This window comes from Aegilops tauschii, chromosome 3, assembly GCF_002575655.3.
Source record: "Aegilops tauschii subsp. strangulata cultivar AL8/78 chromosome 3, Aet v6.0, whole genome shotgun sequence".
Classification (NCBI taxonomy): domain Eukaryota; kingdom Viridiplantae; phylum Streptophyta; class Magnoliopsida; order Poales; family Poaceae; genus Aegilops; species Aegilops tauschii.
The window spans coordinates 599631752-599657334 of NC_053037.3; the positions used below are offsets into that span (position 1 = coordinate 599631752).

The 25583-nt window shown below is 45.8% G+C and overlaps 1 protein-coding gene across 1 annotated transcript; it reads left to right on the top strand.

Annotated features, from left to right (window-relative positions):
* Positions 1–11798: 11798 nt before the first annotated feature.
* On the top strand, positions 11799–12768 carry LOC141021078 (cytochrome P450 94B1-like). The gene has a single exon (XM_073496015.1). The coding sequence runs from the start codon at positions 12337–12339 to the stop codon at positions 12766–12768; it is 432 nt and encodes a 143-aa protein (XP_073352116.1). The 5' UTR covers positions 11799–12336.
* Positions 12769–25583: the final 12815 nt, after the last annotated feature.

Genomic DNA, 25583 nt, shown 5'->3' on the forward strand with positions numbered 1-25583 from the left:
AGAAAGTGGAAATGATTCTATTGTGTTGTTGCCAGTAGGGATAAAAAGATGATTGTGTAGTTGTGCTTTGAACGCAGGGTGAAGACAATATATCATCACCAATTCATGTTGTCATACTTAATGGAATACTCTGTTTTAGTACTTTAAGATGCATGCTGAATAGTGATCTTGGATGGAGTATCAGCTATGCATGCAGTTGGATAATGATTTATATATGTTTGTACGTGATGCTCATAAAAACTACAAAAATGTAATTTGTTCATCATATCATGCTATCTTTTGGAGAGAAACCACCAGTGAACCTATGGATCTTGGTCATTCTTCATTTTATTTCTTTCAACCTCGATCAATTCTTGCTTTTATTTTTCATTTGCAATCAATCTTCCATACACAGTTGCGTAATCCTTGTAACTATCAAGACTGACAATCTCGCTAGTTTTGTTGGGGGCCAAGGTAGTTTTGTATATCTGTGTGCTGGTACTTATCATTGACTCCTTAGTAAACTTCTACTAGTTCGATACACCTTAGTATCATCCAATTGAGGGAAATTGTTGCTTGCTACAAACCTTTGCACTTGGAGCCCAACACCTTCCTAGTTAAGAGGAAGCACTGTACAACCAAAAGTAACTGCTTCCACTAGATTATTAAAGGCGGTTTTGTCATGTGGGACCGTAACCATAGTTTAAAAAACCGAACCGGTGATTGAACCGATAAGGCCTTCGGTTCAGGTCTTTACTGGTCGGACCACTGGTTCGATTGCTAGGGTTTTTTACAGTCAAAAAATATTAAGAGTAATAATATGTGCTAATTTAGGTCAAATAGCAATGGTTTCCTCTATTAGACAGCGAAGAAGTGTTGTTGAGGTGGTTATCTGCCCTTGGATAGGGCAATGCCCATGACTTGGGATCAAATCCCACTACTTGGATGAATACTTTTCTTAGTTTCTCTATACACCGGTTCGACCGCCCGGTTTATTAGCGGTTTCACAAAAAACACCCGGCCTGTCTAGTTCTCACCGGTCTAGTCAAAGGTTGGTCTTTTGTGCTTAAAAAACCGGTGTGAGTGCCGGTTCCGGTTTTCCGGTTCGACCGGCGGTCCAGTCCGGTTTTTTAAACTATGACCATAACCGCTTTCGCTGGCCGCTGCTAATGCTTATTTTTCTACTAGTGACACCTTCGTTCGTCGCAACAAGCCCCGAGAGGGGCGAGGTGCACCCCACTATGCCACTAGAAGAGGACGACAAAGCACCGTCCAAATGGATACTAGGACTCCCTCGACCCTCTCCTCGCTCCACACAAGTTGGACATGCAAAAAAATGGCAAACCACCAACGCACATCGCAGAGTGACAGGAGGGAGGCAGGAGAACGCCGCCGTCTGCTAGATCTGGGCAACACAGGCCACCAGGGGCTGCATCGGCGTGCACGACGCTTCAACCCCGTCAACCTGCCGTGCCCCCAAGCGACCACCCACTTGCAGCTCCGCGCCCACGTGTAGCCCCACGTAGCCATCGGATCCGAGCACCATCTCGTAGATTGATGCGCATACTAGTGAGCAACTCTCGCCCGTGCCCGAGAGCGGCCCGTTGACGCGAGTAAGGTCCCCGCCTTCGCTGTCAACCGTGTGGCATTGCCTTGCGACATCCTCCGGCAGTAGCAGAGAGGACGGGTGGATGGCCGCCATCGCCGGCGGCTAGGTTTGAGGGTGGACGCCCCTTAGGGTGTGTTTGGTTTGGGAAGGAAGTGAAATGGGAGCGTTTTCAATTATCAAGGTAAGCAATGATCTTTAATTGCAATTTTTTGTTGGTGGCTTACCAAGCTGTCCACCTGGTAGATAAGCATTGATCCGCAAACAGTAGTAAACCCTGCCTAGCTCGCCCAGCTAATGAGATCGACGTATAGTTTATCGATGCTCATCAGCAAAGTAACATTATAACGTGCTCGAATCATTCCATCTGTCGCGCACAAACATACTATACTAACCTACGACGTACAGCGATCTCGATCTTCTTCTCGACATGGCCCGTAGTGATTAGTTTAATTCCAAACTATACATCTCGATCTGTTTACCTGGGCGGGGCACGGTTTACTACACGTCCAAAAAAATAGGAGCGGGCGCACGATTTTCAGAACCCAAACAGTCCGTACGTGCGGCGGTGCGCGTCACTTGAATCGAGTCATCGGGGGGCTCTGCGGCTCTTGGCGCGCCACGGCGGCGTCGCCGGCCGGCCGGCATGCCATGTGCGTCGCCACGGCCGCCGCGGTGACACGCTCTGCCTCCGCACCGGCGCAGCGCGCAGGGTCAGAGTATCTGCTAGCTCCGGAAAGATCTCCATAATTGAGGCGCGTGCAGGGGCAGCTCCGGCTCCGGTCGTTGGTTGGGAACGGCACGATCCATCCATCCATGCTTTAAGACCCGGCCGGCTCCATGATTAGATTTGGAGCAGAGGCAACGGCATCCTCCCGGCCTCACGTGACCTTGCCCGCTCCCGCTCCGGCTGGCTGGACACGGTGTACTGCGTGCACGTTGCTGATTTATAATTGCTACTAGCACATTTAAACTTTGTATACCTAGTTGGAGTTGATATTAGCAAAGGTTTTGATGTCAGCATCGGATCATGCGTCATAGAGTAACTGAACTAGTAGATTGCTCACTCCATCCAAGTGTGTTGAAGGCCATGGCAGCGTCACCAAGTCGTTGGTTCCGGCCAGAGTTGGTTTCCTCATCTTCAATTCCATTCCCGGCGGCTATGGGATTGCTTAGCCTCAGGGCATGGAGAAATTCTTGCTCGGCTTGTCGGTGCTGGCAGCGGCGGCGTCCGAGGGTGTCGTTTTCCTTCTTGAAAGCGCTGCCATGGCCTTCATTTGCGCCCCTCTTCGAGCTTAGGGGAAACCCTAGGTCCACCTGCTCCGGACCGGTTGGCGAAGACGTCTCGGCATCGTCTATCTTGCTCGTTCGCGATGTCCCTAGTTTGGCTTTTATGATGTTGGGACTTATTGCTGCTTCGGTCGTGTCGGTTCGAGTTTGGTTGGTTTTAGTTGTGTTGTTTTCCTTTTCGGGCCAAGCATCCCCTCTCTATCGGCTGCAGGCACCATGTTCACATCTGTCTGCATTCGTGTCATGCATTGTACCTTTTGATGTACTCATTCTACTTTTTCTATCAACGCAATGATACGCAAGTTTTGCGTATTCACGAAAAACATTTGTACAAGTCGCGCAACAATTAATTCAACCTCGTTACCCTCCATGGCTCCAATGCCTCCTCCGCCCAACCTCCATGCGCAGCTAGCCTCCCTGGGGTGTTCTAAAAAAGGTAGCCTCCCTCGGGAGCCACAAGTGCTGCGCATGGAGGTTCCGCTGCCAATCTGATCGTTGCATGAAGAGCAAAAACGAACCAACTACTCTCTCTGTTCTTAAATATTTGTCTTTAAAAAAAATTCAAATGAACTACCACATACGGATGTATATAGACATATTTTAAAGTGTAGATTCACTTATTTTGCTCCGTATATAGTCACTTGTTAAAAGCTCTAGAAAGACAAATATTTAGAAACGGAGTGATGTATCCAGATCCGTTTTAAAGGGGGGAAATGAAGCGTTGATTGGCCACAGTCTTGGTCCAATTTCCCCCCTCAACCAATCTATACTTGCCTAATTACGCTCCTGCTTCTTAGATGCCTTATGCACCTGGACGAAGGGACATCGTCAACGGAGAGGGCGTCTAGTGCGTGCTTCAATCCCTTGCCCGCTCATTGATGCGAGCCAAATCGGCTTCGCTCACCGATGTCAATTACACAACACATGAGCACATCCGAAAGGGCTCTTCGAAGATGTAGGATATGTCAAATTATGTCATCTAAATCATTTGACATTGTCTACTTTATTCTGTGATCACATGATCACTAAAACTATAATGTGCTCTTCATGCACTAGAATCTAAACCTTTTTCCCGTGTCTAGCTCTTAATTAGGAATCTGATATATATACAATAGCCACCTCTAGGGGGTATCAAGAAGACTCCAAGGTAATCATCTCTACCGACCAAATCCGCGGGTCTCCCTCACCACCAACGCTCCATCTCGATGTCGAGAGGTAGGGCGTGGCCATGGATCTTTGCCTCAGAGAGATATTTGGCATAGGTTGTTAGGTGATGGTGTCCTCATGTCTTTTGTCTAGACGCGAGGGTGTCCTCGCAGTCACATAAGTACCCCCGACCCCGGTCCCCGTTCAGTCACGGTGATGTCGGTAACGTCGTTGCCGCGAGGCATGTGAGCGTTGGTTTCCCCATGTCTAATCCTCCCGGAGGTTATGGGAGCGAGTCCTCGGCCACGATACCCCTGCCTCTATTCAGTGTGGTGTTAGTAATCACTTCAATAACATCTTGAGATGGCGCTTTCCGTGTCAATCTAAGATTGGGTCTCCTCAGTTTGGCCTCCACCTTCTTATCAAGTATGACATTGTCGATTCTCGTGTCCCATGGCAACATTTTGGTGACTTCCTCACCATAATTACAATGACTCTTATTGCTCCCACGATGTGGAACAGACGCAACACGAGCTAGGCTTGCGATAATTCATCGACAACGATGACGAATTCCTCTTGCGCTACTTGTCTCTACTATTAAAGGAGAATTGGTCAGTTTGTTTCACCTTCTCCTCGGCTTTTCCCTTCCCACGCCACACCCCCACTTTTGGTTTCCTATTGTTTTTTGGGTAATTTGCACCGATGCCACACGAAATAAACTCTACTTAGATAGAGTAATTTGGAATAATATAAACCAAATCGATACTTTCCCGAAACCACGTCGTGAATTAGCTCAATCAATCAAATCTTACCAAAATGTCAACTTACCAATACCCTAATGAAATCAAATCTTACCAAATATAAATTAAATCAAAACCTTTCTTGCCTTCCCTTACAGATACTCAAATCAAATTAAATCTAACCAAAATAAAAAATACAAGGTGTAAGGTATAGACTGACTAGGAGGGCTGAGCGCGCTTGGTCGCGCCGTTGCTATTGTTGAGATTTCATAAAGATAAAAATTAGTTTGACGCTCGAGGAAGATGATGAAGTATTTTTTTATAATGCAATGTTTTAGTCGACCTTCTTGGTTGTGTGATTATGTGTTATCTACAAATCAACCCATACTTATGTGAGCAAGTTTGTTGTGTTGGTGGCAGCATGGAACTATGTTGATACTATAGTATCACATGTTGGCGCTTCTTTTTTAGATGGTGAGATGAGGCACATGACCGATGTATTTTTACAGGCTGTTGCTGCCAATTAATTTGAGAAATCCTTAACCTAGTTAAAATCATAAATCAAATCCAAAATTGAATACCTCAACTAAATGAAAGAGCTCATAGAGAAATAGTTGACCCAATCAAAAGCGTAAAACAAATCCAAAATAAAGCACCTCAATTGAATGCGAGGGCTCTAAAATTAGAGAGCATAATGGATTAGATGATTGGTGTTGAACCACTATATATATGTACCCCATTGCAATGCACAAGCAATTAGTTAGTAACTTTATTTCATGGGGAATCGTGAGTGTTCTTATGAGGCTTAGGGCATGCTTGGTTGGCATCAACACTTATCCACATTTTTCTGCCACAACTGTGTGTACAACCAAACACTTGCTAATCAACTTTGCCGCACTCTTTTAGTCACATACCCCATTTGTCATAGACTTACTAACAAACTTTTGGCACAAGTGTGGCGATCAAATTGGCCACCGCAAAACTTGTGGCATGCTTGGTTGGCATCCACACTTATCCACATTTTTCTGCCACAACTGTGTGTGTACAACCAAACACTTGCTAATCAACTTTGCCGCACTCTTTTAGTCACATACCCCATTTGTCATAGACTTGCTAAAAAAACTTTTGGCACAAGTGTGGCGATCAAATTGGCCACCGCAAAATTGTGGCATGCTTAGGACTTGTTTAATATATGGCTTGTGGCTTATAAATGTAATTGTTTTCCTGCTTTACTTTTAAATAACGTTTTCATCTCCTGCCCCTCCGTCTCAAAGTAAGTGTCGTTAATTAGGGGTATAAAATTCCTTGAAGGGTCTAGCTATAAACTTGAAAGGCAAAATTTAAATGTTAAAAGTGCTCAACTTCAAAAGAATAACAAATGTTTATAGCTGCAATATTGTGATGACCCGACGATCCAATCCTTGCAGCTACAGATAAGCATCAGGTGACAGTACTGCCGGCTGGCTAGTGGTATCAATCACCATGTGGTGATGAAATTAAGGCTGTACGAACCTGGTTAATTGCAAGCAGGATTGAGGCATCTGCTCTTGCAACGTGTGCGCGGGTGGACCTTGTTCATTTCATTCATAATCCGCAATGGTCCATGGAGGCATGAACTGGCCAAGGGACGGACCAAGCTTTCCACGTATCACCAGCTAGACAGCTTGCCTGCCAGAGGTCGATTGAGAAGGACCAATGGACCATGCACGAAGCATGAAGCACTCATCAATTGTGCGTCCTTTCGGACAGCGCCTTCAACCATGCATCGGGCAGTTGAGCACTGTTTCTATTCAATTGAAAAACTGAAAAACTTTAGAGCAACTCCAACCCAAACGGACGGCGCTTTTGTCCGCTTTTCGTCTGTTTGGGTCGGCCGCCCGCTCAGCGTCGGCCCCGTTTGAGATTTGGATCGGCAGTGCGCCCAACGCGCCGACCCATTTCATGTCTGCACGCAAATTTTGAATAAAGGCCCGCAGCTATAGTTCATGCCAGCGGCCATGTTGTCACTCGAAAGTTCATGCCGACATCATGCCAGCGCCGGCATACAATGCCAGCTTCAGAAAATACCACACAGTTCGGCTGGCACACTTGTCAGCGGCCGGCACACATGCCAACACAAAAAAAGGGTGGCAGTTCGAACGCGCCATCACGGCCGTGGTCATGCCAGCACACTTGCCGGCATACAAAAAAGGATGGCGCTTGCCACCATAGGTCACTCATCGTCGAACTTGAGCATGCCGGCCTGCATCTTCTCAAACCACGGCCACTTCCTTGGCGAAACAGTGTTGAGATCAGCCTTCATGATCTCCACCCCGGTCATCATGCTCGCGAGAGCCACTTCTTTCGCCTTGGTCTTGGCGTTGGCGGCCTCGATCTCTAGCATCTTGGCTTGCTTCTCCGCCTCCATCTCAAGCATCTTGGCTTGCTTCTCCGCATCCATCTCAAGCCTCCTCCTTTGGACCTCCATGAAGGCGTTCATTTGTTCTTCTTTGTATCGCTGGCGCTCCTCCTCCCTTGAGTCCTTCTTACTCGTCATGCCCTCCACGCTTGCGACCAAGACGTTCGACGCCGCATCCCGCTTGTCCTCCTTCTTGGAGTCGGTCTTCCCCCGCGGGCATGGCTTCTCGCCGCCTTCCTCCTCCACGACCCTCTTCCCCCCACGCGACTTGAGGGCGACATATTGCGCCTTGAACTTCTCCTCGTCTTTGATGACCCTCCAACAATGGGAGAGGTTGAAGCACTTGCCGTCGTGTTGGACCTTGAATGCCTCCAAAGCTTGGAATGCCTACAAATGTATTGCATGCAAGCATATTGGCAAAATGGATATGGAAATGGCCAGGCAAGTATAAACAGAATGACACAAAAGAGGGACGCTTGCATACCATGTATTACATGTCGATGCCGCTCACGGGGCGGGCCTTGACGTTCTCAAGAGTGACACAAAACTTGTTGCACTCTTGTTGGATCACCCTCCATCGCATCGAAATGGACACCCACCCGCGCGTGCTTTGCATTTGGTACGGCGGAAACTTCTTGCGCTCATGGAACTCACGGTGGACACGAATCCAAAAGGTTGATGCGTTTTGTTCGGTGCCGACGTTGGGGTCTTGCCCAATGTCCCTCCAACACTCACAAAGGAGCTTGTCCTCGGCCACCATATATGCCTTCGTCCACTTGCTCTTGCGCTTCGGCTTCGCCCCGGCGGCTTGGTTGGCGAGCTCGTCCTCGAACAAAGGCTCCCCTTCGATGTCGCACTCATCCTCTTCCTCTTGCACGTAGTCCTCCGGAAACTCATGGTCGAGTGGGAAGCCGTCCAGGTCCAGGCCGACCTGATCATGCATGAAGGCCACCTGATCTTGATCAAAGGTGGACGGCGTGAACGCCCCTCGGCCGTCCTGGCTTTGTGTCTCTTCGGGATCGTAGCCGGCCCCGTCGGCAGCGCCAGCGGCCGCCGCGCCACCCTCGAAGATGATGTGTTGCATGTAGTCGTCGTCGCCGGAGGCCGGCATTCCGTCGAACAGGTTGCGTGCGCCCGGCAGCACGTCACCTGGCATGTGCCACGCGCGTTTCCTCGCGCCTCCGGTTTACGAGCCACCGGCCACTGGTGTGGCATTGAGGTCGATGGGCGCGGGCGCTGGCGTGGAAGGCGCCACCACGCTCACCTCGGGCGAGCACTCCCCGGAGAGTCGGGAGGCCTGCGGGTAGACGTGGAAGCCGGGTATCGGCTGCGTCGCCGACGCGCTGGGCAAGTCGAGCAGCACCATCCGAGGGAACGCGGATGAGCCAGTGCTGGCCGTGGCCACGGCGGCATTGACGAGGCCGTGCTGGCTAGGGTTTAACCCTAGCATAAATAGTGCCTCCCTCGTTGCCGCTGCGAAGCGGGCGTTGGTGACCTCCTGCTGCGCGGCGGCGGCGACGGTGGCCGCCGCACTGGCTTCGTCCCTCGCGTCCGCCCTGTGCCTCCGGCCCTTTCTCTTCGCCAACTCCCTTGCCCGCTCTTCGGGCGTCAGCTTCTTCTTCGGCTTGGGCGCGGCGACGGTTTTGCGGGGGGCGTGAGGCTTGCCTTTGCTGGAGGGGGCGGTCGTCATGCCGGACGAGGCGAGGGAGGCGAGGCCGGCGGCAGCGTCAAGGTCGTCGTCCATGATGGGCGGCGGGAGCGCACGGGCGGGAGGGTTTTTGGGGGAATGGAGGGAAATGGTGGGGGCTGCCATCGACTAGCGGGCCAGGGGGAGGAGAAGCCGAGCGTGCGTGCGTTCGTCTCGTGTCCGCGCCGCAAATCCGGCTCAAAAATGGGCCAGGAATGGGTCGGCAGGCGGATGAAAAGCGGACGCGCGTCCGTTTTGATCGGCGCGTTGGTCCGACTTTTCTGTCCGCGCCGACTCAAACAAACGCCCACGGACGAAATGGGTCGCCCTGTTGGAGTTGCTCTTATACAGAGAGTAAAAAGTTCCATGACTTCGAGGAGAACAACGACGGCCGGTCTGGTGCTGAAAGCAGGAGCACTGTTTCTTTTTTCCTCTGTGAGAATTGGAGCACTACTGCTATGGGTTGCTCCTCGCTCGCAGCGGGAGCTTGTGTTTGGCGGTAGGAGCCATGGGTGCTCGTGTTCAAGAAAATTAAAAATCATATCAACAGAAATTTAAAACGTTCATGAATTAAAACATAGTTCACCGATTTTGTCGATTTGAAAAATGTTCTTCAAAACAAAAAATAAATCGATGAATTACAAAGATGCACCCAGAGCACGTCAAGTGGCGCGGCTCCCTGCCCACCCCAGGTGACCCATGAGGGGATCCTAAAGGAGTACTCCTCAATCAGTTGCCTTCTGCCTTGTCGGTACACAATGCACACCTCCTCCACTTGAGCGTACATTTTAACGGGTGGCCCCTCTAAGCAACCGTATTTGTCTTTGCTCCCGGTTTTGGGAAGCTTCTGGATCGGGTTTTCTTCATTTTTTCAGTTTTTTTTTCTTTTTATTTTTTGTATTCTTTATTCCTTTCTTCCATTTGTATTTTTTTTTCAAATTCATGTTTTTTTCAAATTCGTGAAGTCCTTTTTTGAAAATCACAAAGATTTTTCATACTCGTCTTTTCCTAAATTTCATGAATATTTTACAAATCTGTGCACTTTTTTGAAATTCTTGAACTTCTTCCAATTTCTCATGAATATTTTTAAAATACATTTTTTAAAATTCATGAAATTAAATAAAATTTGTGAACTTTTCCCAAATTCGTGAGCCATTTTTTAGGTTAAGAAAATTTTCTTGAATCACTGATATTTTTCAATTTCATGATATTTGTGTGAATTCGTGAATTTTTTCAAAAGTAAACGATAGACCAATCAACAGTGAAACCCGGGCAAGCGAGCAACTCTTGATGTTGGGTCGCCCCATGCGAACAGATGTGTGAGCGCCACTTTGGTAGTTTTCTTTTTTAGTAAGGCCACTTCGGTAGCTGGTGCAGAAGACGTCTAATAGGAGGTCTGCTCACAGTGAGTAATACGACGAAGCGTCACTCCCGCCTCCGCAATATATGGGCCTAGCCCAGCGAGCGCACGCAGGAGATAACAAGAGAAGCGAATGCCCCTTTTACTCCTTTTTGTTATTACTTTTTTTGTAAGTTTAATTTTAATTGTTCACCAATTTGAATAAAAGTATGAACTAAAAAAATATTCATAAATTTTAAAAAGGTTCGTAAATTATAAAACAAGAGATGGGCTCGGCTTCTTTCTTCCATGGGCTTTTTTTGAAATCTCGATCTAGATAATGTGGCTGTCAGAACAAGGCCCGGTGCTACCCTAGCTGTACCACTGTCCAGCCAAAAAAATGTCATGTTATAGAGCATAAAATGCCGCTTATTTGGGTGAAAAAAAATCATATGTAAACACAAAATCAACATAAAAATGTGTTGAGAAAAATCTCCTAAAAAATTAGATAGTTTTTGTTCTGTAGAAAACATGACATAATTATAAAATTCCTGAAGTGTTTACATGGCAAATTATGTGTTGAAAACAATGTGCTTGTGAGATGGCAAAAAAACATCATGCCATTAAATCTGATAATACATAAAAATGAATTTACAATGCTATATTAACTAATTTTCCATGGTAAAACCAAAAAACAAAAATAGTTGTAAGACAAGGAAAATTGCCATTGTCTAAATAATAAAATTGTCATGCTACCTAATTAAAATTAACATGGCTCAATTAATAAAATTTCCTAGTCTAAATAATGAAATTGCCATGCCACCTATTGTAAAACAACCATGGTCTAATTAATACATTTTTCATGCTCTAAATAATATAACTCCCATGCAACCTATAATAAATTTTGTACATGACAAATTTAGGAAAATTCTTCACTAAAAACTTGGCAACTTTTTGGAATTGTAATGGGCACATGGCAAATCTAGGAATTTTGTTCTTTGAAAATGATGGCAATTTTAGGAATTTTCCATGGACACATGGAAAATTTAGGAATTTTGTCCACTAAAAACATGTCAATATTTAAAAATTGTGGTTAAAAAATTGCCACGGTCCATAAAGAAAGAAATTTGCTATGGTAAAAGAAGAACTTTCGCATGGTGCATAAAGTGAATTTGCCATGGTCAAAATAATCTTGGCAAATTACCTCTGTAGATCATGACAAATATGGATAAAGAAGTAGTTGTATTGGGGCAACTATACAAATATTGGCAAATGTACTAACCTATTAGAAAAGGCAAATGTTGTATTGGCTACGTTCGATAAAAAACCATGGCATTGGCAAAAAGAGCTAAATAGCCATGTAGTGATTAAAAAATGTCTTACAAATTGCCATGTGTCTAGAAAAACAAACAAATAAATGAATGAATGGTTTTATACATTTGCACAAAAATCATTGCAAAATATTTTCACAATTTTTTCGTGCACTAGAGAACACAATTACCCTAAAATTGTCATGTGATTAGTCCAAATATTTTACACAAAAATGCCATGTTCTACAGATCAAATTTTCATGAATTTTCCACGTTACTATTATATATATTTTATATTTTTTTGCATGATGTATGATACATTTTTTATTCTAAACTATATATTTGATTGGTTAAAATACATCTGGATGTGGCTTAAATATCGCACATCTAAGTCTCATGTCATTCATTCTATGCCAAGATTCGTGAGGCTATTTTTTTATACTTGATTGAGTTAATTAGACATGCAATAATTAGGGCACATGACATCTAGATGTGCCGTAGACTGACCAAATTTTTACTTATGAAATCCTGACAACACAAACGGCAGCCGTAAAATCCTTTTAGCATGTTAACTATACACCAAATACATAAGCCTTTTGGATAATACATTTATACACCCATGTCGTCGTGTAGCTCCGCCCATGGCACTGAGGAATTCGGCCAGCTTCGACGTCGACGACCACCGTGTTTGTCCTCCCGGTCGTCGTTTTGGCCGTGGTGTTGGCCTGTTCGCGATCACAAACTCGATCGATCTCTCTCTGTCCACAAGAAAAGTCCTCGTCGGTCACGAGATGCATAGAATACAGACCAACCACCAACCACCGATCAACATCACAGTGTCATGGACGGCAACGTCGCGCTGCTGCTGCTGCTCTTCCCTGTCCTCCTCGCCGTCTACCTCCGGGGGCGCCGTGTCGCACCGGCCGCGGCGACCGCGAACCACTGTCCGCACCCGAACCACGTCTTCGGCAACGCCGTCCCGCTCCTCCGCAACCTGCACCGCTTCCTCGACTGGGCCACGGACCAGCTCGCCGAGTCCCCGGCCTCCACCATCGAGGTCCGCGGCCCGCTCGGCCTCGGCAGCGGCATCGCCACCGCCAGCCCGGAGGCCGTCGACCACCTCCTGCGCGCCAACTTCCCCAACTACGTCAAGGGCGCGCGCTTCGCGGTCCCCTTCGCCGACCTGCTCGGCCGCGGCATCTTCCTCGCCGACGGCCGCCTCTGGACCCTCCAGCGCAAGCTCACAATGTCTCCTTTCACGGTGGTCGATTAGGATCGTATGGCTCACAATGTCTCTGTCGAGCGAAACTTACGTGCGGACACCAGTAGAAAAAGAGGCTTCCATACGTCCCCATTAGTCCCTAAAATAATCAAACCGCGACAAAAGGGGTCTTTAGTCGCGGTTCGGGAGGAGACCCGCGACCAACTATCTGGGCCCAGCGCGCTCGGTCGACAGCTGGCGGACGGGAGGGGCTTTAGTCCCGGTTGGACTGGCCAACCGGGACTAAAGGTCCTTAGGCTGGCCCGAAGGCCTTTAGTCGCGGTTGGCCAGGCCAACCGGGACTAAAGGCCCATCCCTATATATAGGACTCAGCTCACTTCACTTAGCCACAATTCAGAAGCGGGGTGGTGGGTTTGCTTTTGGTTCCTCCTATGCACACAAGGTGTTCGATGAAATGCCCGAGAGCATGAAACAAACATGATATGAAGTGTCCGAGCCACACTTGAGCTTTCTCATTTATTTTTCCTCCGCGATCGCGGTTAGCAACTTGAACCTTTCATGTGTCATTGATAAAATATGCATGTGTGTAGTTCATTGTTTAATTTGTATTATTTCTAGCTAGTTAGTTTAACAAATGCATGATGGTTAATTATATACTTTATATAATAATAATGCAGATGAATCGGCAATGGATGTACGGTCCCCGACTCTCCGGCGAGTTCACTACGGGTTTGAAAGATTTCCTCATAGTGGCAAATGCGAACAAGCAGCGAGGTTTTATTATCTGTCCATGTGCTGTCTGTAAGAATCAGAAGGGTTACTCCTCCTCAAGAGACGTTCACATGCACCTGCTTCGGCACGGTTTCATGCGAAGCTATAATTGTTGGACCAAGCATGGAGAAAGAGGGGTTAGAATGGAAGAAGATGAAGAAGGGGATGATATCGATGACAACTATCATGATCATTTCGGTGATACTTTCATGGAGGATGATGCTGAAGGTGGGGAAGGGTTAGGTGAAGGTGAAGAAGAGGCACATGATGAGCCCGCTGATTATCTTGGTCGGACCATTGCTGATGCACGGAGACGCTGCGAAACTGACAAGGAGAGGGAGAATTTGGATCGCATGTTAGAGGATCACAAAAAGTCGTTGTATTCAGGATGCGATAATAGTCTGAAAAAGCTGGGCTGCACACTGGATTTGCTAAAATGGAAGGCACAGGAAGGTGTAGCTGACTCATCATTTGAAAATTTGCTGAAAATGTTGAAGAATATGTTTCCGAAGAATAACGAGTTGCCCGCCAGTACGTACGAAGCAAAGAAGGTTGTCTGCCCTCTAGGTTTAGAGGTTCTGAAGATACATGCATGCATTAACGACTGCATCCTCTACCGCGGTGAATACGAGAATTTGAATGAATGCCCTGTATGCACTGCATTGCGTTATAAGATCAGAGGCGATGACCCTGGTGACGATGTTGAGGGCGAGAAACCCACAAAGAGGGTTCCCGCCAAGGTGATGTGGTATGCTCCTATAATACCACGGTTGAAACGTCTGTTCAGGAACAAAAAGCATGCCAAGTCGTTGCGATGGCACAAAGAGGACCGTAAGTCCGACGGGGAGTTGAGACACACCGCTGATGGAACGCAATGGAGAAAGATCGACAGAGTGTTCAAAGATTTTGCAGCTGACGCAAGGAACATAAGATTTGGTCTAAGTACTGATGGCATGAATCCTTTTGGCGAGCAGAGCTCCAGCCATAGCACCTGGCCCGTGACTCTATGCATCTACAACCTTCCTCCTTGGTTGTGCATGAAGCGGAAGTTCATTATGATGCCAGTGCTCATCCAAGGTCCAAAGCAACCCGGGAACGACATCGATGTGTACCTAAGGCCATTAGTTGATGAACTTTTACAGTTGTGGGGCAGACCTGGTGTACATGTCTGGGATGAGCACAAAGAAGAGGAATTTGACCTACGAGCGTTGCTTTTTGTAACCATCAACGATTGGCCTGCTCTCAGTAACCTTTCGGGACAGACAAATAAGGGATACAATGCATGCACGCACTGCTTACATGAGACTGAAAGTGTACGTTTGGGTAATTGTAAGAAGAACGTGTACCTGGGTCATCGTCGATTTCTTCCCCGAAATCATAACGTAAGAAAGAAAGGCAAGCATTTCAACGGCAAGGCAGATCACCGGCCGAAGCCTGCGGAATGTACTGGTGCTGAGATATTTGATATGGTCAAGGATTTGAAAGTCATCTTTGGAAAGGGTCCTGGCGGACAATCAGTTCCGCGGGGAGTTGACGGGCACGCACCCATGTGGAAGAAGAAATCTATATTTTGGGAGCTAGAATATTGGAAAGGCCTAGATGTCCGCTCTGCAATCGACGTGATGCATGTTACGAAGAATATTTGCGTGAACCTGCTAAGCTTCTTGGGCGTGTATGGGAAGACAAATGATACAAAGGAAGCACGGCAGGACCTGCAACTTTTGAAAGACCCAGATGACCGGCATCCGGAATGGTTTCAAGGTCGTGCCAGCTACGCTCTTACCAAAGAAGAGAAGGTCATTTTTTTGAGTGCCTGAGCAGTATGAAGGTCCCGTCTGGCTTCTCGTCGAATATAAAGGGAATAATAAACATGGCGGACAAAAAGTTCCTAAACCTGAAGTCTCACGACTGCCACGTGATTATGACGCAATTGCTTCCGATTGCTTTGAGGGGGCTCCTACCGGAAAATGTTCGAGTAGCCATTGTGAAGCTATGTGCATTCCTCAATGCAATCTCTCAGAAGGTAATCAATCCAGAATATCTACCACGGTTACAGAACGATGTGGTCCAATGCCTTGTCAGTTTCGAGTTGGTGTTCCCACCATCCTTCTTTGATATTATGACGCACCTCCTGCTCCACCTAGTCGAAGAGATTTCCATTCTCGGTCCTGTATTTCTACACAATATGTTCCCCTTTGAGAGGTTCATGGGAGTATTAAAGAAATATGTTCGTAACCGTGCTAGGCCAGAAGGAAGCATCGTCAAGGGCTATGGAAATGAGGAGGTAATTGAGTTCTGTATTGACTATGTTCCTGACCTTAAGCCGATTGGTATTCCTCAATCGCGGCACGAGGGGAGACTACGTGGAAAAGGCACGATCGGAAGGAAATCAACGATATGTATGGACGGTCATTCTATGACTGAAGCACACCACACAGTTCTGCAAAATTCCAGCTTGGTGGCTCCGTACTTCGAGCAACACAAGAATATTTTACGCTCGGACAACCCGGGGAAGCCTGAATCCTGGATTAGAAAGGCCCACATGGAGACTTTCGGCAGTTGGTTGCGAAAACATTTAATGAATGACAATGATGTTGGAGATCAGCTGTACATGTTGGCCAAGACACCATCTTCGACTATAACGACTTTCCAAGGGTACGAGATAAATGGGAATACATTTTACACCATCGCCCAAGATAAAAAGAGCACCAACCAAAACAGTGGTGTCCGCTTTGATGCAGCAACCGAGAATGGGCAAAAGGTCACATATTATGGTTACATAGAGGAGATATGGGAACTTGACTATGGACCCTCCTTTAAGGTCCCTTTGTTCCGGTGCAAATGGTTCAAGCTAACAGGAGGTGGGGTAAAGGTGGACGAGCAATACGGAATGACAATGGTGGATTTCAACAATCTTGATTACCTTGACGAACCATTCGTCCTTGCCAAAGATGTCGCTCAGGTTTTTTATTTGAAGGACATGAGTAGCAAACCGACGAAACGGAAAGATAAGAAAACGATAAGTACATCATGCGATGATCCAAAGCGCCACATTGTTCTTTCAGGGAAAAGAAACATCGTGGGAGTGGAGGACAAGACAGACATATCAGAAGATTATAATATGTTTGGTGAAATTCCGCCCTTCAAAGTGAACACTGACCGAAGCATTAAGTTAAATGATGAGGATGCTCCATGGATACGGCACAATCGTAAGCAAGCAGGGACACAAGGGAAGAATTGATGTGTAATAATTTATTGTACCAAACTTTGTTGAATGGATCATGTGAATTAAAACGTACGATGGCGAATCCGGATGACTTGTATTTGGTCGATGAACTGAATGATGTATCAAACCTTGTGCCGAACCTTCAAGGGATCGATGAACTGAATTTTTTGATATATTATTTGTATTTTTAAGATTTTAAAATGAATTAGTTTTATTTTTCTGAATTTTTTGATATATTATTTGTATTTTTAAGATTTTAAAATGAATTAGTTTTATTTTATTGAATTTTTTGATATATTATTTCTATTTTTAAGATTTTAAAATGAATTAGTTTTATTTTTATGAATTTTTTGATATATTATTTGTATTTTTAAGATTTTCAAATGAATTAGTTTTATTTTTCTGAATTTTTTGATATATTATTTGTATTTTTAAGATTTTAAAATGAATTAGTTTTATTTTTCTGAATTTTTTGATATATTATTTGTATTTTTAAGATTTTAAAATGAATTAGTTTTATTTTTCTGAATTTTTTGATATATTATTTGTATTTTTAAGATTTCAAAATGAATTAGTTTTATTTTTCTGAATTTTTTGATATATTATTTGTATTTTTAAGATTTTAAAATGAATTAGTTTTATTTTATTGAATTTTTTGATATATTATTTGTATTTTTAAGATTTTAAAATGAATTAGTTTTATTTTTCTGAATTTTTTGATATATTATTTGTATTTTTAAGATTTTAAAATGAATTAGTTTTATTTTATATGAGAAAGGACCTTTAGTCGCGGTTCGTGACACAAACCGCGACTAAAGGCTCTTTCCGCGCGGGAACGAAAGCGGCGCGAAAGAACCTTTAGTCCCGGTTGGGGAGACCAACCGCGACTAAAGGGTACCTTTAGTCGCGGTTGGTGTCCCCAACCGGGACTAATGCTCTGTCTATATATACAACACTTAGTAAATTTTCCCCCACCTCCCATTCTCCTCTCGACGCCGACGCCCTGCCCCGACGCCGATCGACGCCGACGCCGCCAGGCTACTGCCCCGACGCCGATCGACGCCGACGCCCTGCCCCGACGCCGATCGACGCCGACGCCCTGCCCCGACGCCGACGCCCTGCCCAGTGAGCTCCGACGCCCTGCACTGCCGCCGCCGCCCCTGCCCTGCCCTGCGCGCCGCCGCCACCGCTGCCCCTGCCCCTGCGCGCCGCCGCCGCCGCCCTTGCCCTGCACTGCCGCCGCCGCCCCTGCCCTGCCCTGCGCGCCGCCGCCACCGCTGCCCCTGCCCCTGCACGCTGCCGCCGCCGCCACCGCTGCCCCTGCCCCTGCCGCCGCCGCGACTAAAGAAAAGGAAGAAGAAAAGGAAAAACAAAATAAGAAAAGGAAGAAGAAAAGGAAAATAAGAAAAGGAAAAAGAAAAGGAAGAAGAAAAGGAAAACAAAATAAGAAAAGGAAAAAGAAAAGGAAGAAGAAAAGGAAAAAGAAAAGGAAGAAGAAAAGGAAAAACAAAATAAGAAAAGGAAGAAGAAAAGGAAGAAGAAAAGGAAAAAGAAAATGAAGAAGAAAAGGAAAAAGAAAAGGAAGAAGAAAAGGAAAAAGAAAAGGAAGAAGAAAAGGAAAAACAAAATAAGAAAAGGAAAAAGAAAAGGAAGAAGAAAAGGAAAAAGAAAAGGAAGAAGAAAAGGAAAAACAAAATAAGAAAAGGAAAAAGAAAAGGAAGAAGAAAAGGAAAAAGAAAAGGAAGAAGAAAAGGAAAAATAAAAGGAAGAAGAAAAGAAAGTAGAAAAGGAAAAAGAAAAGGAAGAAGAAAAGGAAAAAGAAAAGGAAGAAGAAAAGGAAAAACAAAATAAGAAAAGGAAAAAGAAAAGGAAGAAGAAAAGGAAAAAGAAAAGGAAGAAGAAAAGGAAAAACAAAATAAGAAAAGGAAAAAGAAAAGGAAAAACAAAATACTTGGCAGTGCTCAAACAAAAACTTCTATGCAAATTAGTGCTCAATAATCTTATTTTTTAATTCCTCCTCCTCTATGTCCCCTTAATCTTATTTTTTAATTCCTTTATACTTAATTAATTTTTACTACATGCAGGAGTGACATATGGCGGACGATAGAGCCGAGCCGCTTAGGGATCCGGAGGCTGAACGTTATTTAATGGGCATCATAAACAACGAGATTCCTTATGTGCCGGGCTCAGAATATGAGCAAGAAGAGGATGTAGTCTCTTCTTTTCTGAACCTTGACGGTGGAACAGACATTGTCGATGATCAAGAAGGTGAAGGAACGGACATTGTCGACGGAGGTCAACCGTCAACAAACGACGATCTCGAATTGCAAGTAGCAACCACCTCCGGCGAGGTATATATATACATTGAGCCTCTCGTGATACAAACTTACTGAAATGTGAATACATATGTATTAACGCGCGCGACTCTCTTTCTTTTTTTAGCCCTCGGCCGGATCGAGTACGACAAAGCGTGGCAAATCCAAGGCGATGAAAACAGGAGAAACATATGCCATTGATTTTGTCAGTGAAACCGGCAAGCCCCTACAGCACACCTCAAAGTTTATCAACCAATGCGGAGTCGTTGTTAGAGACAACGTCCCGATCACCGTCCAGGAATGGAAGGAGCCAAAGAAGGCACGTCTTGGTTTCAGTTTTGTCGACAAGAGAACGAAAAAGGATTGCTGGAGAAAGCTTATGGAACATTTCATTCTACCTCCGGAATACAACAAAGTCGATGAATTCGGTAACGAGGTTCCGGGTGGACGTGAGAGGAGGAGGCTAGTTAAAGAGTTCGCTCTTCAGAAGATGGGCGAAGCATTCCGGAACTTCAAGAAAAATTTAACCCGTGACTATCTCAACAAGGGCAAGACTCCGGATTTCAATGGACAACATGAGAAACTGAAAGATGATTGGCCAGAATATGTGAGGCAAAAGAAATCGGAGCATTTCAAGGAAATATCGAAAAAAATAAGGATAATGCGAGTAAGAAAAAGTTCCATCATATTATGGGGCCAGGAGGATACCGCCTTTCGGAGCCTAAGTGGCAGAAGATGGAGGAGGACCTGAGGGTGCGAGGAATCCCTCTAGGTACAGAGGGATGGGACCCAAGGGCCAAAATCTGGTGGTACGGGCATGGGGGATCGCTAGACCCGGAGACAGGGGTGTGTGTTCACCGGAAGAAAAAGTTTGCTCCCACCGAAGTCCTTATTGACGCAATGACCCAAGCTCAAGAGGGCTTGATCAAGTTCAACAGAGAGAAAGACGCACTGACAACAGCCCTCGGGAATGATGAACACGAAGGACGTGTACGAGGCAAAGGCAGAATTTCGTGGAAAGTAGGGTTTTCCCAGGACAATGACCCGTACTGTTACAGAAGCCGTAAGAGAAAGACGGACCGGGATGCAGATCTTTTGGCGAAGTTTGCATCGGAACTCCATGAGTTGAAGCAGACCGTGCATGAACTAGTAAAAGAAAAATCGGCTGCAGGGCCGCATGAAGATCATGAAGCAGATCGCGGAAGCCAGCAGCGGAGAAGCAGCGTGGCTTCCACGGATGCCCCGCCTGGTGCTAATGCACCGATGATCGAGATTCGTGCACCGGAGCCTCACTACCCCGTGGATGATGTAAAGGAGATGAAAGAATGTGATCTGCATTATCCCGTGGGGAACGTTTCCACGAAGGTAGCTACCGGCAGTGCTTTACCCTGTACACCTGGAGCACTCCACCACAACAACCCATTGTATATGGCTATGCTCGTGTCACGGTGGAAGACATAGTCCAAGAGTTTGAGGACCTGGAGATTGACAAAGCTACACCCGAAGGGGAGAGAAGACTTGGAGATGTCAAGCGCCAGATCATTCTATGGAAAAAGAAGTACATAGTGTTTCCAGGCGAGGCGCCAAGGCTAACAAGTCCACCCCCCTCCGATGGTGGTGGTGGTGGCGGTGGTGGCGGTGGTGGTGGTCGTGGTGGTTCACCTACACCTCCTTCACGCCATTCGACGCCGTCCCCCGATCCACAACCTCCGGCGGGTAAGCAGCCGCCGCCCCCCAATCCTCCTCCGGCGGGTATGACGCCCCCCAATCCACCTCCGGCGAAGAAGCAGAAGCAGGCGGACAGCAAGGAAACCCGCTCCTGGACTATTAACCCGGACCCTTATGTACCTAAGACCACAAGGGTACCAGAGCCATCACTGAAGCCTCTCCTCCCAAGGCCTTGGGAACTTAGTGAAGCTGAAACCAAATTGGTCGCGTCTGCTCATTATGAGAAATGGAAGGCGGATATGAAGGCGATAAAAGAGCCTGAGCCCAAGCAAGTATTCACTGAGAAGCAAAAGAAGTGGGCTAAGGATTTTTTGACGACACCGTCCCAAGCCGAGCTGAATATGCCTGACGACTATGGACATGAACTTCGTAGGCAAGCAAAAATATTGAAGGAGGAGAAAGAAGAAAGTAAAAAAAAAGCAGGAAACAAGTTGACCAGCTCGGGATGCAGAATAAACAATCGACCCCCCCGCTCATAGTGAAAGCTGGTCCGGAAGAGGACCCCGAGATCATAGCAGCTGCGGCAGCACTTGGATTGACTGTAGCGAGTGCCATGAAACAAGCGTCCGAGATGGGTTTGACTCTTCGTGCCTTCTTAGGCCTTGAGGATGCGCCAGTATGTGAGATAGCATTACAATATGTGCGGAATGGGCCTCTCGTCGAGCCTGCGCGGGAAAAGAGTCTACCACCACAAATGCGAAATCTGCTACGTTGGTACAATCAATTCATAACATGGGCCGACAAAGAATATGTTTATGCGGATGTTACAGAGGAGCATCACACCAAACGGTACTCTGTACAAGTTCATATGAGTGAATTGTTCCAACTGTTCAATCTGCGCGACCTCGACAAATCTATGCTGAGTTGCTACGTTCTGTAAGTGATTTATTTCTACCTCATCTCGTTCTTCATTGCCTGCACTATATATATATATATATATATATATATATATATATATATATATATATATATATATATATATTGTCGTAACTATATTGTTGCGTACGCTATTATGCAGATTGAAGATTTGGGAATGCAAAATAAGAAACATCCATGATGTTGGGTTCATTGACCCACATATCGTTAATGGACATGTGTTACAAAATCACCCCGAAGACGTTGAGAAAGACTTGTACAAGTTTCTTAGAAAGCATCAACTCAAAAGTCATATTCTATTTCCTTACCATTTTGGGTGAGTGTTTCTCTCTTGTGCCCATTCTCTTTTGTTTACTCCATGCATGGTATGTCTAATCGATGAGTTATGCATGACTATGCATGTAACATGTCCGCAGGTTCCACTGGATTCTGCTAAATATTGAACTTCACACATCCAGAGTTCTAATCATGGACTCTATGGATTCGGATCCAAAGCGTTGGGCCGACATGAGAAAAATGCTGCAAAAGTAATTATTTTCAATCATTTGAGCTCTATATCGATCGGTCTCTTTCGTTCATTTCCTAATATCAAGTAACTAATAACTCCCTTGTTCATTTAATTTTCTTTGCCCTGTAGGGTTTGGAGACGGTTCTCAGAAGAAATTGTCGGTGAATTCAAACATGAGCTAGATTTTAGAAGGTTAGTTAATGTGGATAAGCAGCCACCGGGGACCAATCTATGTGGATACTATGTTTGTGAGAACATCTGGAGACACACCTCTGAGCGGAAGGCATCGGATAGCGTGCGGAAGGCGACGGATAACTTGCGGAGGAGGCTTAGTCCAGAAGCTCGCTTCCGACCAATTCAAGATGAATTAGCAGGATTTTTCATGAGGGAAGTCATCAATCCTAAAGGAGAACACTATACCAAGGACGAAGAAATTTATATGCATACCCAAGATTGAAACTTGTTCGAAGTTGTATATGGTCATCCATCCTAATTGTGTATGGAAACTTGTTCGAAGTTGTATATGGTCACCCGAGATTGAATATATATTATATATTCCTCTTGAATTCTTCTTGTTTGAAATTTCATATGCATGTATATAGTAGCGTAGAATATGTGTACTGAAACTTCATCAAAATTAAAATAAAACACAAAATAAAATATAAAAGAAATAAAACACTACAAATTAAAAAGAAACCAGGTTTAGGGGGACTAAAACCCTAAACCTGCGGAGGAGGCCTTTAGTCCCGGTTAGCCACGAGAACTGGGACTAAAGGTCCTCCGCCCCGACGGACTCCTGGCGCCCACGTGGACGGGCCTTTAGTCGCGGTTCGTAAGCGGCGCGACTAAAGGGGGGCCTTTAGTCGCGCATATTTAGTCCCGGTTGCACAGCCGGGATTAATGGCCTTTGCGAACCGGGACTAAAGGCCTATTCTCTACCAGTGGGACCGGAGACGAACGACGACATACCAAGCGACGTACCATCACAACCGCACACCCCCTCTTTAGAAGTAGAGATGATGAGCCGTTCAATGCTTTGTAAACAACGCATCTTCATCAAAACACGACATGTTTGTTGTTCGGTCGCTTTTAAAAGAGTTCGCTACTCATATCCCAGTCTATATCTTCATAAATCCATCCAAAACCAAGATAAGAAGCACACCGTCAAACAATACTACTCAAGTAAAAGAAATAAATAATAACAATCAAATATTTAGTCCTTAGAGATTATGCTTATGTTTTCATTAAGGTAGAAACTCTAAAATTTCGCCATCTAATTAATTAGTCGACAACTCTATGAAGACGAGACGGCGGCGGCTCCCTGAAGATGAAATAAGGTTCTCCCCGTCTAACCACCATTTCGGTGGTGCATCTAGCATCGAACGGTGGGTTTTCCCCGTCTAACCACCATTTCGGTGGTGCATCTAGCATCGAACGGTGGGCGTGTGGAGATGTGTCTCCGACGGATCTGTTCTTGGTGGATTTGCTCAGATCTGGTCATAGTTCGTCTACGTTCATGTGTTTTCAAGTTGGATCATTTTGATCTACGCTACTCTTTAATGGCGGCGGTTGCTGTTCCGGTGCCCTGGTCCTATGGGGCCTTAGCCCGACTTCCTGACTGTCTACTACAACAAGTTTTGCCCGACTCCGGCGAGGGAGGGGCGATGATGGCGCCGCGCCTTCGGCTCGCTTCCGTGCTTGTAGTCGTCGCTAGGTGGTCTACGGATCTGAATGTAATTTTTATTATTTCTGGCGTTCATCGTACTGCCATGATTGAAGATGAATATATCGGAAGTTTTCTCGCAAAAAAAAAGAAACTCTAAAATGTCACGGATGTGCCATCATTGGGCTCACACAAAATTGGACCAAAATCAGAAACAATTTTTTTCCTAATTGGAAGAACATTATTTTAAGGTACATATTTGTCATGCATTTTAATATTTATTATTCTGTATTCAATTTTTTTATATCTTATGTTGAACATAAACTACATTATTTTTTAAGTCACCGTGGATGTCCGATTTTTTTTTTGTTGCAATGGATTTCAATATAGATTTACGCAAACTGACGGTACCACATTAACCCAAAAATTAATATTGCCCTTAATGTATCCTCGTGTGTAATATTTACGTATCATCCTTAATTATCTACATGAGTTTCAAAGCTGGAAGACGATACTTCGAAGTTTTAAACAATTAATGTGTTCTATATAGTTAAGAGACATATAGATGTTTTCGCTCAATGTATATGTAAGAAAACATCAAATGATATGTTGATGTGTAGGCTATACAAAAATGCGATTTTCTAGCTGAACGCCAAAAAAAACCATTTTTAACAGCGTACTAATTTATTTGTATGTACACCACATATATAAAAATACATATAAATTTATAAGCATGTATATACTTCGTACCCACTCCGTCCCAAATTACTTGTCGTGAAAATGGATAGAAATAAATGTATCATGAAAAAACGCCACAATCCGAAAAAAGGATCCGCCCCCGCGTCGTCACGGCGACTCGGGCGGCCACCATCTCCTTCTGGCCGGCGGCACTGCGTGCTCTTCTCCTCATCCTCCTCGCCGCCGCTGGTAGCTGCTGCCTGGCAAAGTCCGTGTGTGGTGGTGACGGCGGGGCAACTCGGCTGGTCTCCTCTCCGTGGTGGTTACTAGTACACCGACGACGATGGATGGCGGAGATAGGGCTCCGGCGCGACGGCCCCTCTTCATGGCGATGTCGGCTGCGATGGCCGCGTGAGCGGCGTCATGGCTAGGCTTGCAGGCTACACGCGGTGTTGCCGTAGTAGCAGTGGTGGGGCTGGGAGTCGCCGGATCTGGCCAGGAGTGGCTGGTCCCCGTCTCCTGCCATGGTTGGCGTCTCGCCAAGTTCGGGCCTCTGCGGTTGCGGGTGACACGATGTGGCGTCGCTGACTTTGTCTGAAGGTCTGGATCAAGAGGAGGGCGACGTGGCGGCTGTTGGCTTCGGCCTACTAATGGTGTTTGGCCCTAGCTCTCTTCTTCTGCCAAGTCGTCTTTCTGCCGTATGTCGAACTCTTGAATCTGGCCGCTGGCGAGTTTCGGTCTTCCCCATCGAAGATCTATATGGATCGACGTATGTCGCCCCTGGATATCTAGATCGGAAAGGTTCCGGTCGTGCGTGCTCATATTATGAGCCATCACAACCTCAAGAGGGCGCAACGCGAAGCTTTGATTCTGATCGGTGTCATGGGACATGTCTAAGTCAAGATTCCCAAGGCATTGTTAGGGGTGGAGAAAGTCATGGTGGGTGTGGTTGGATGTATTGCTTTGGTGGAAGGGTGTATTGAATGTGATGATGACTGTGTGCCACTTGTTTGGTGACTTGCAACAGCGGCCTCGGCAAGCGGAGGAGGCGGCACTGAGGGACTGCATTTTTTGTGGTGCTTCTCGAGTACCGAGTCTCGA

What these genes read in the sequence shown, in the direction of transcription:
- LOC141021078 (XM_073496015.1), top strand. Translation starts at nt 12,337, where the DNA reads ATGGACGGCAACGTCGCGCTGCTGCTGCTGCTCTTCCCTGTCCTCCTC.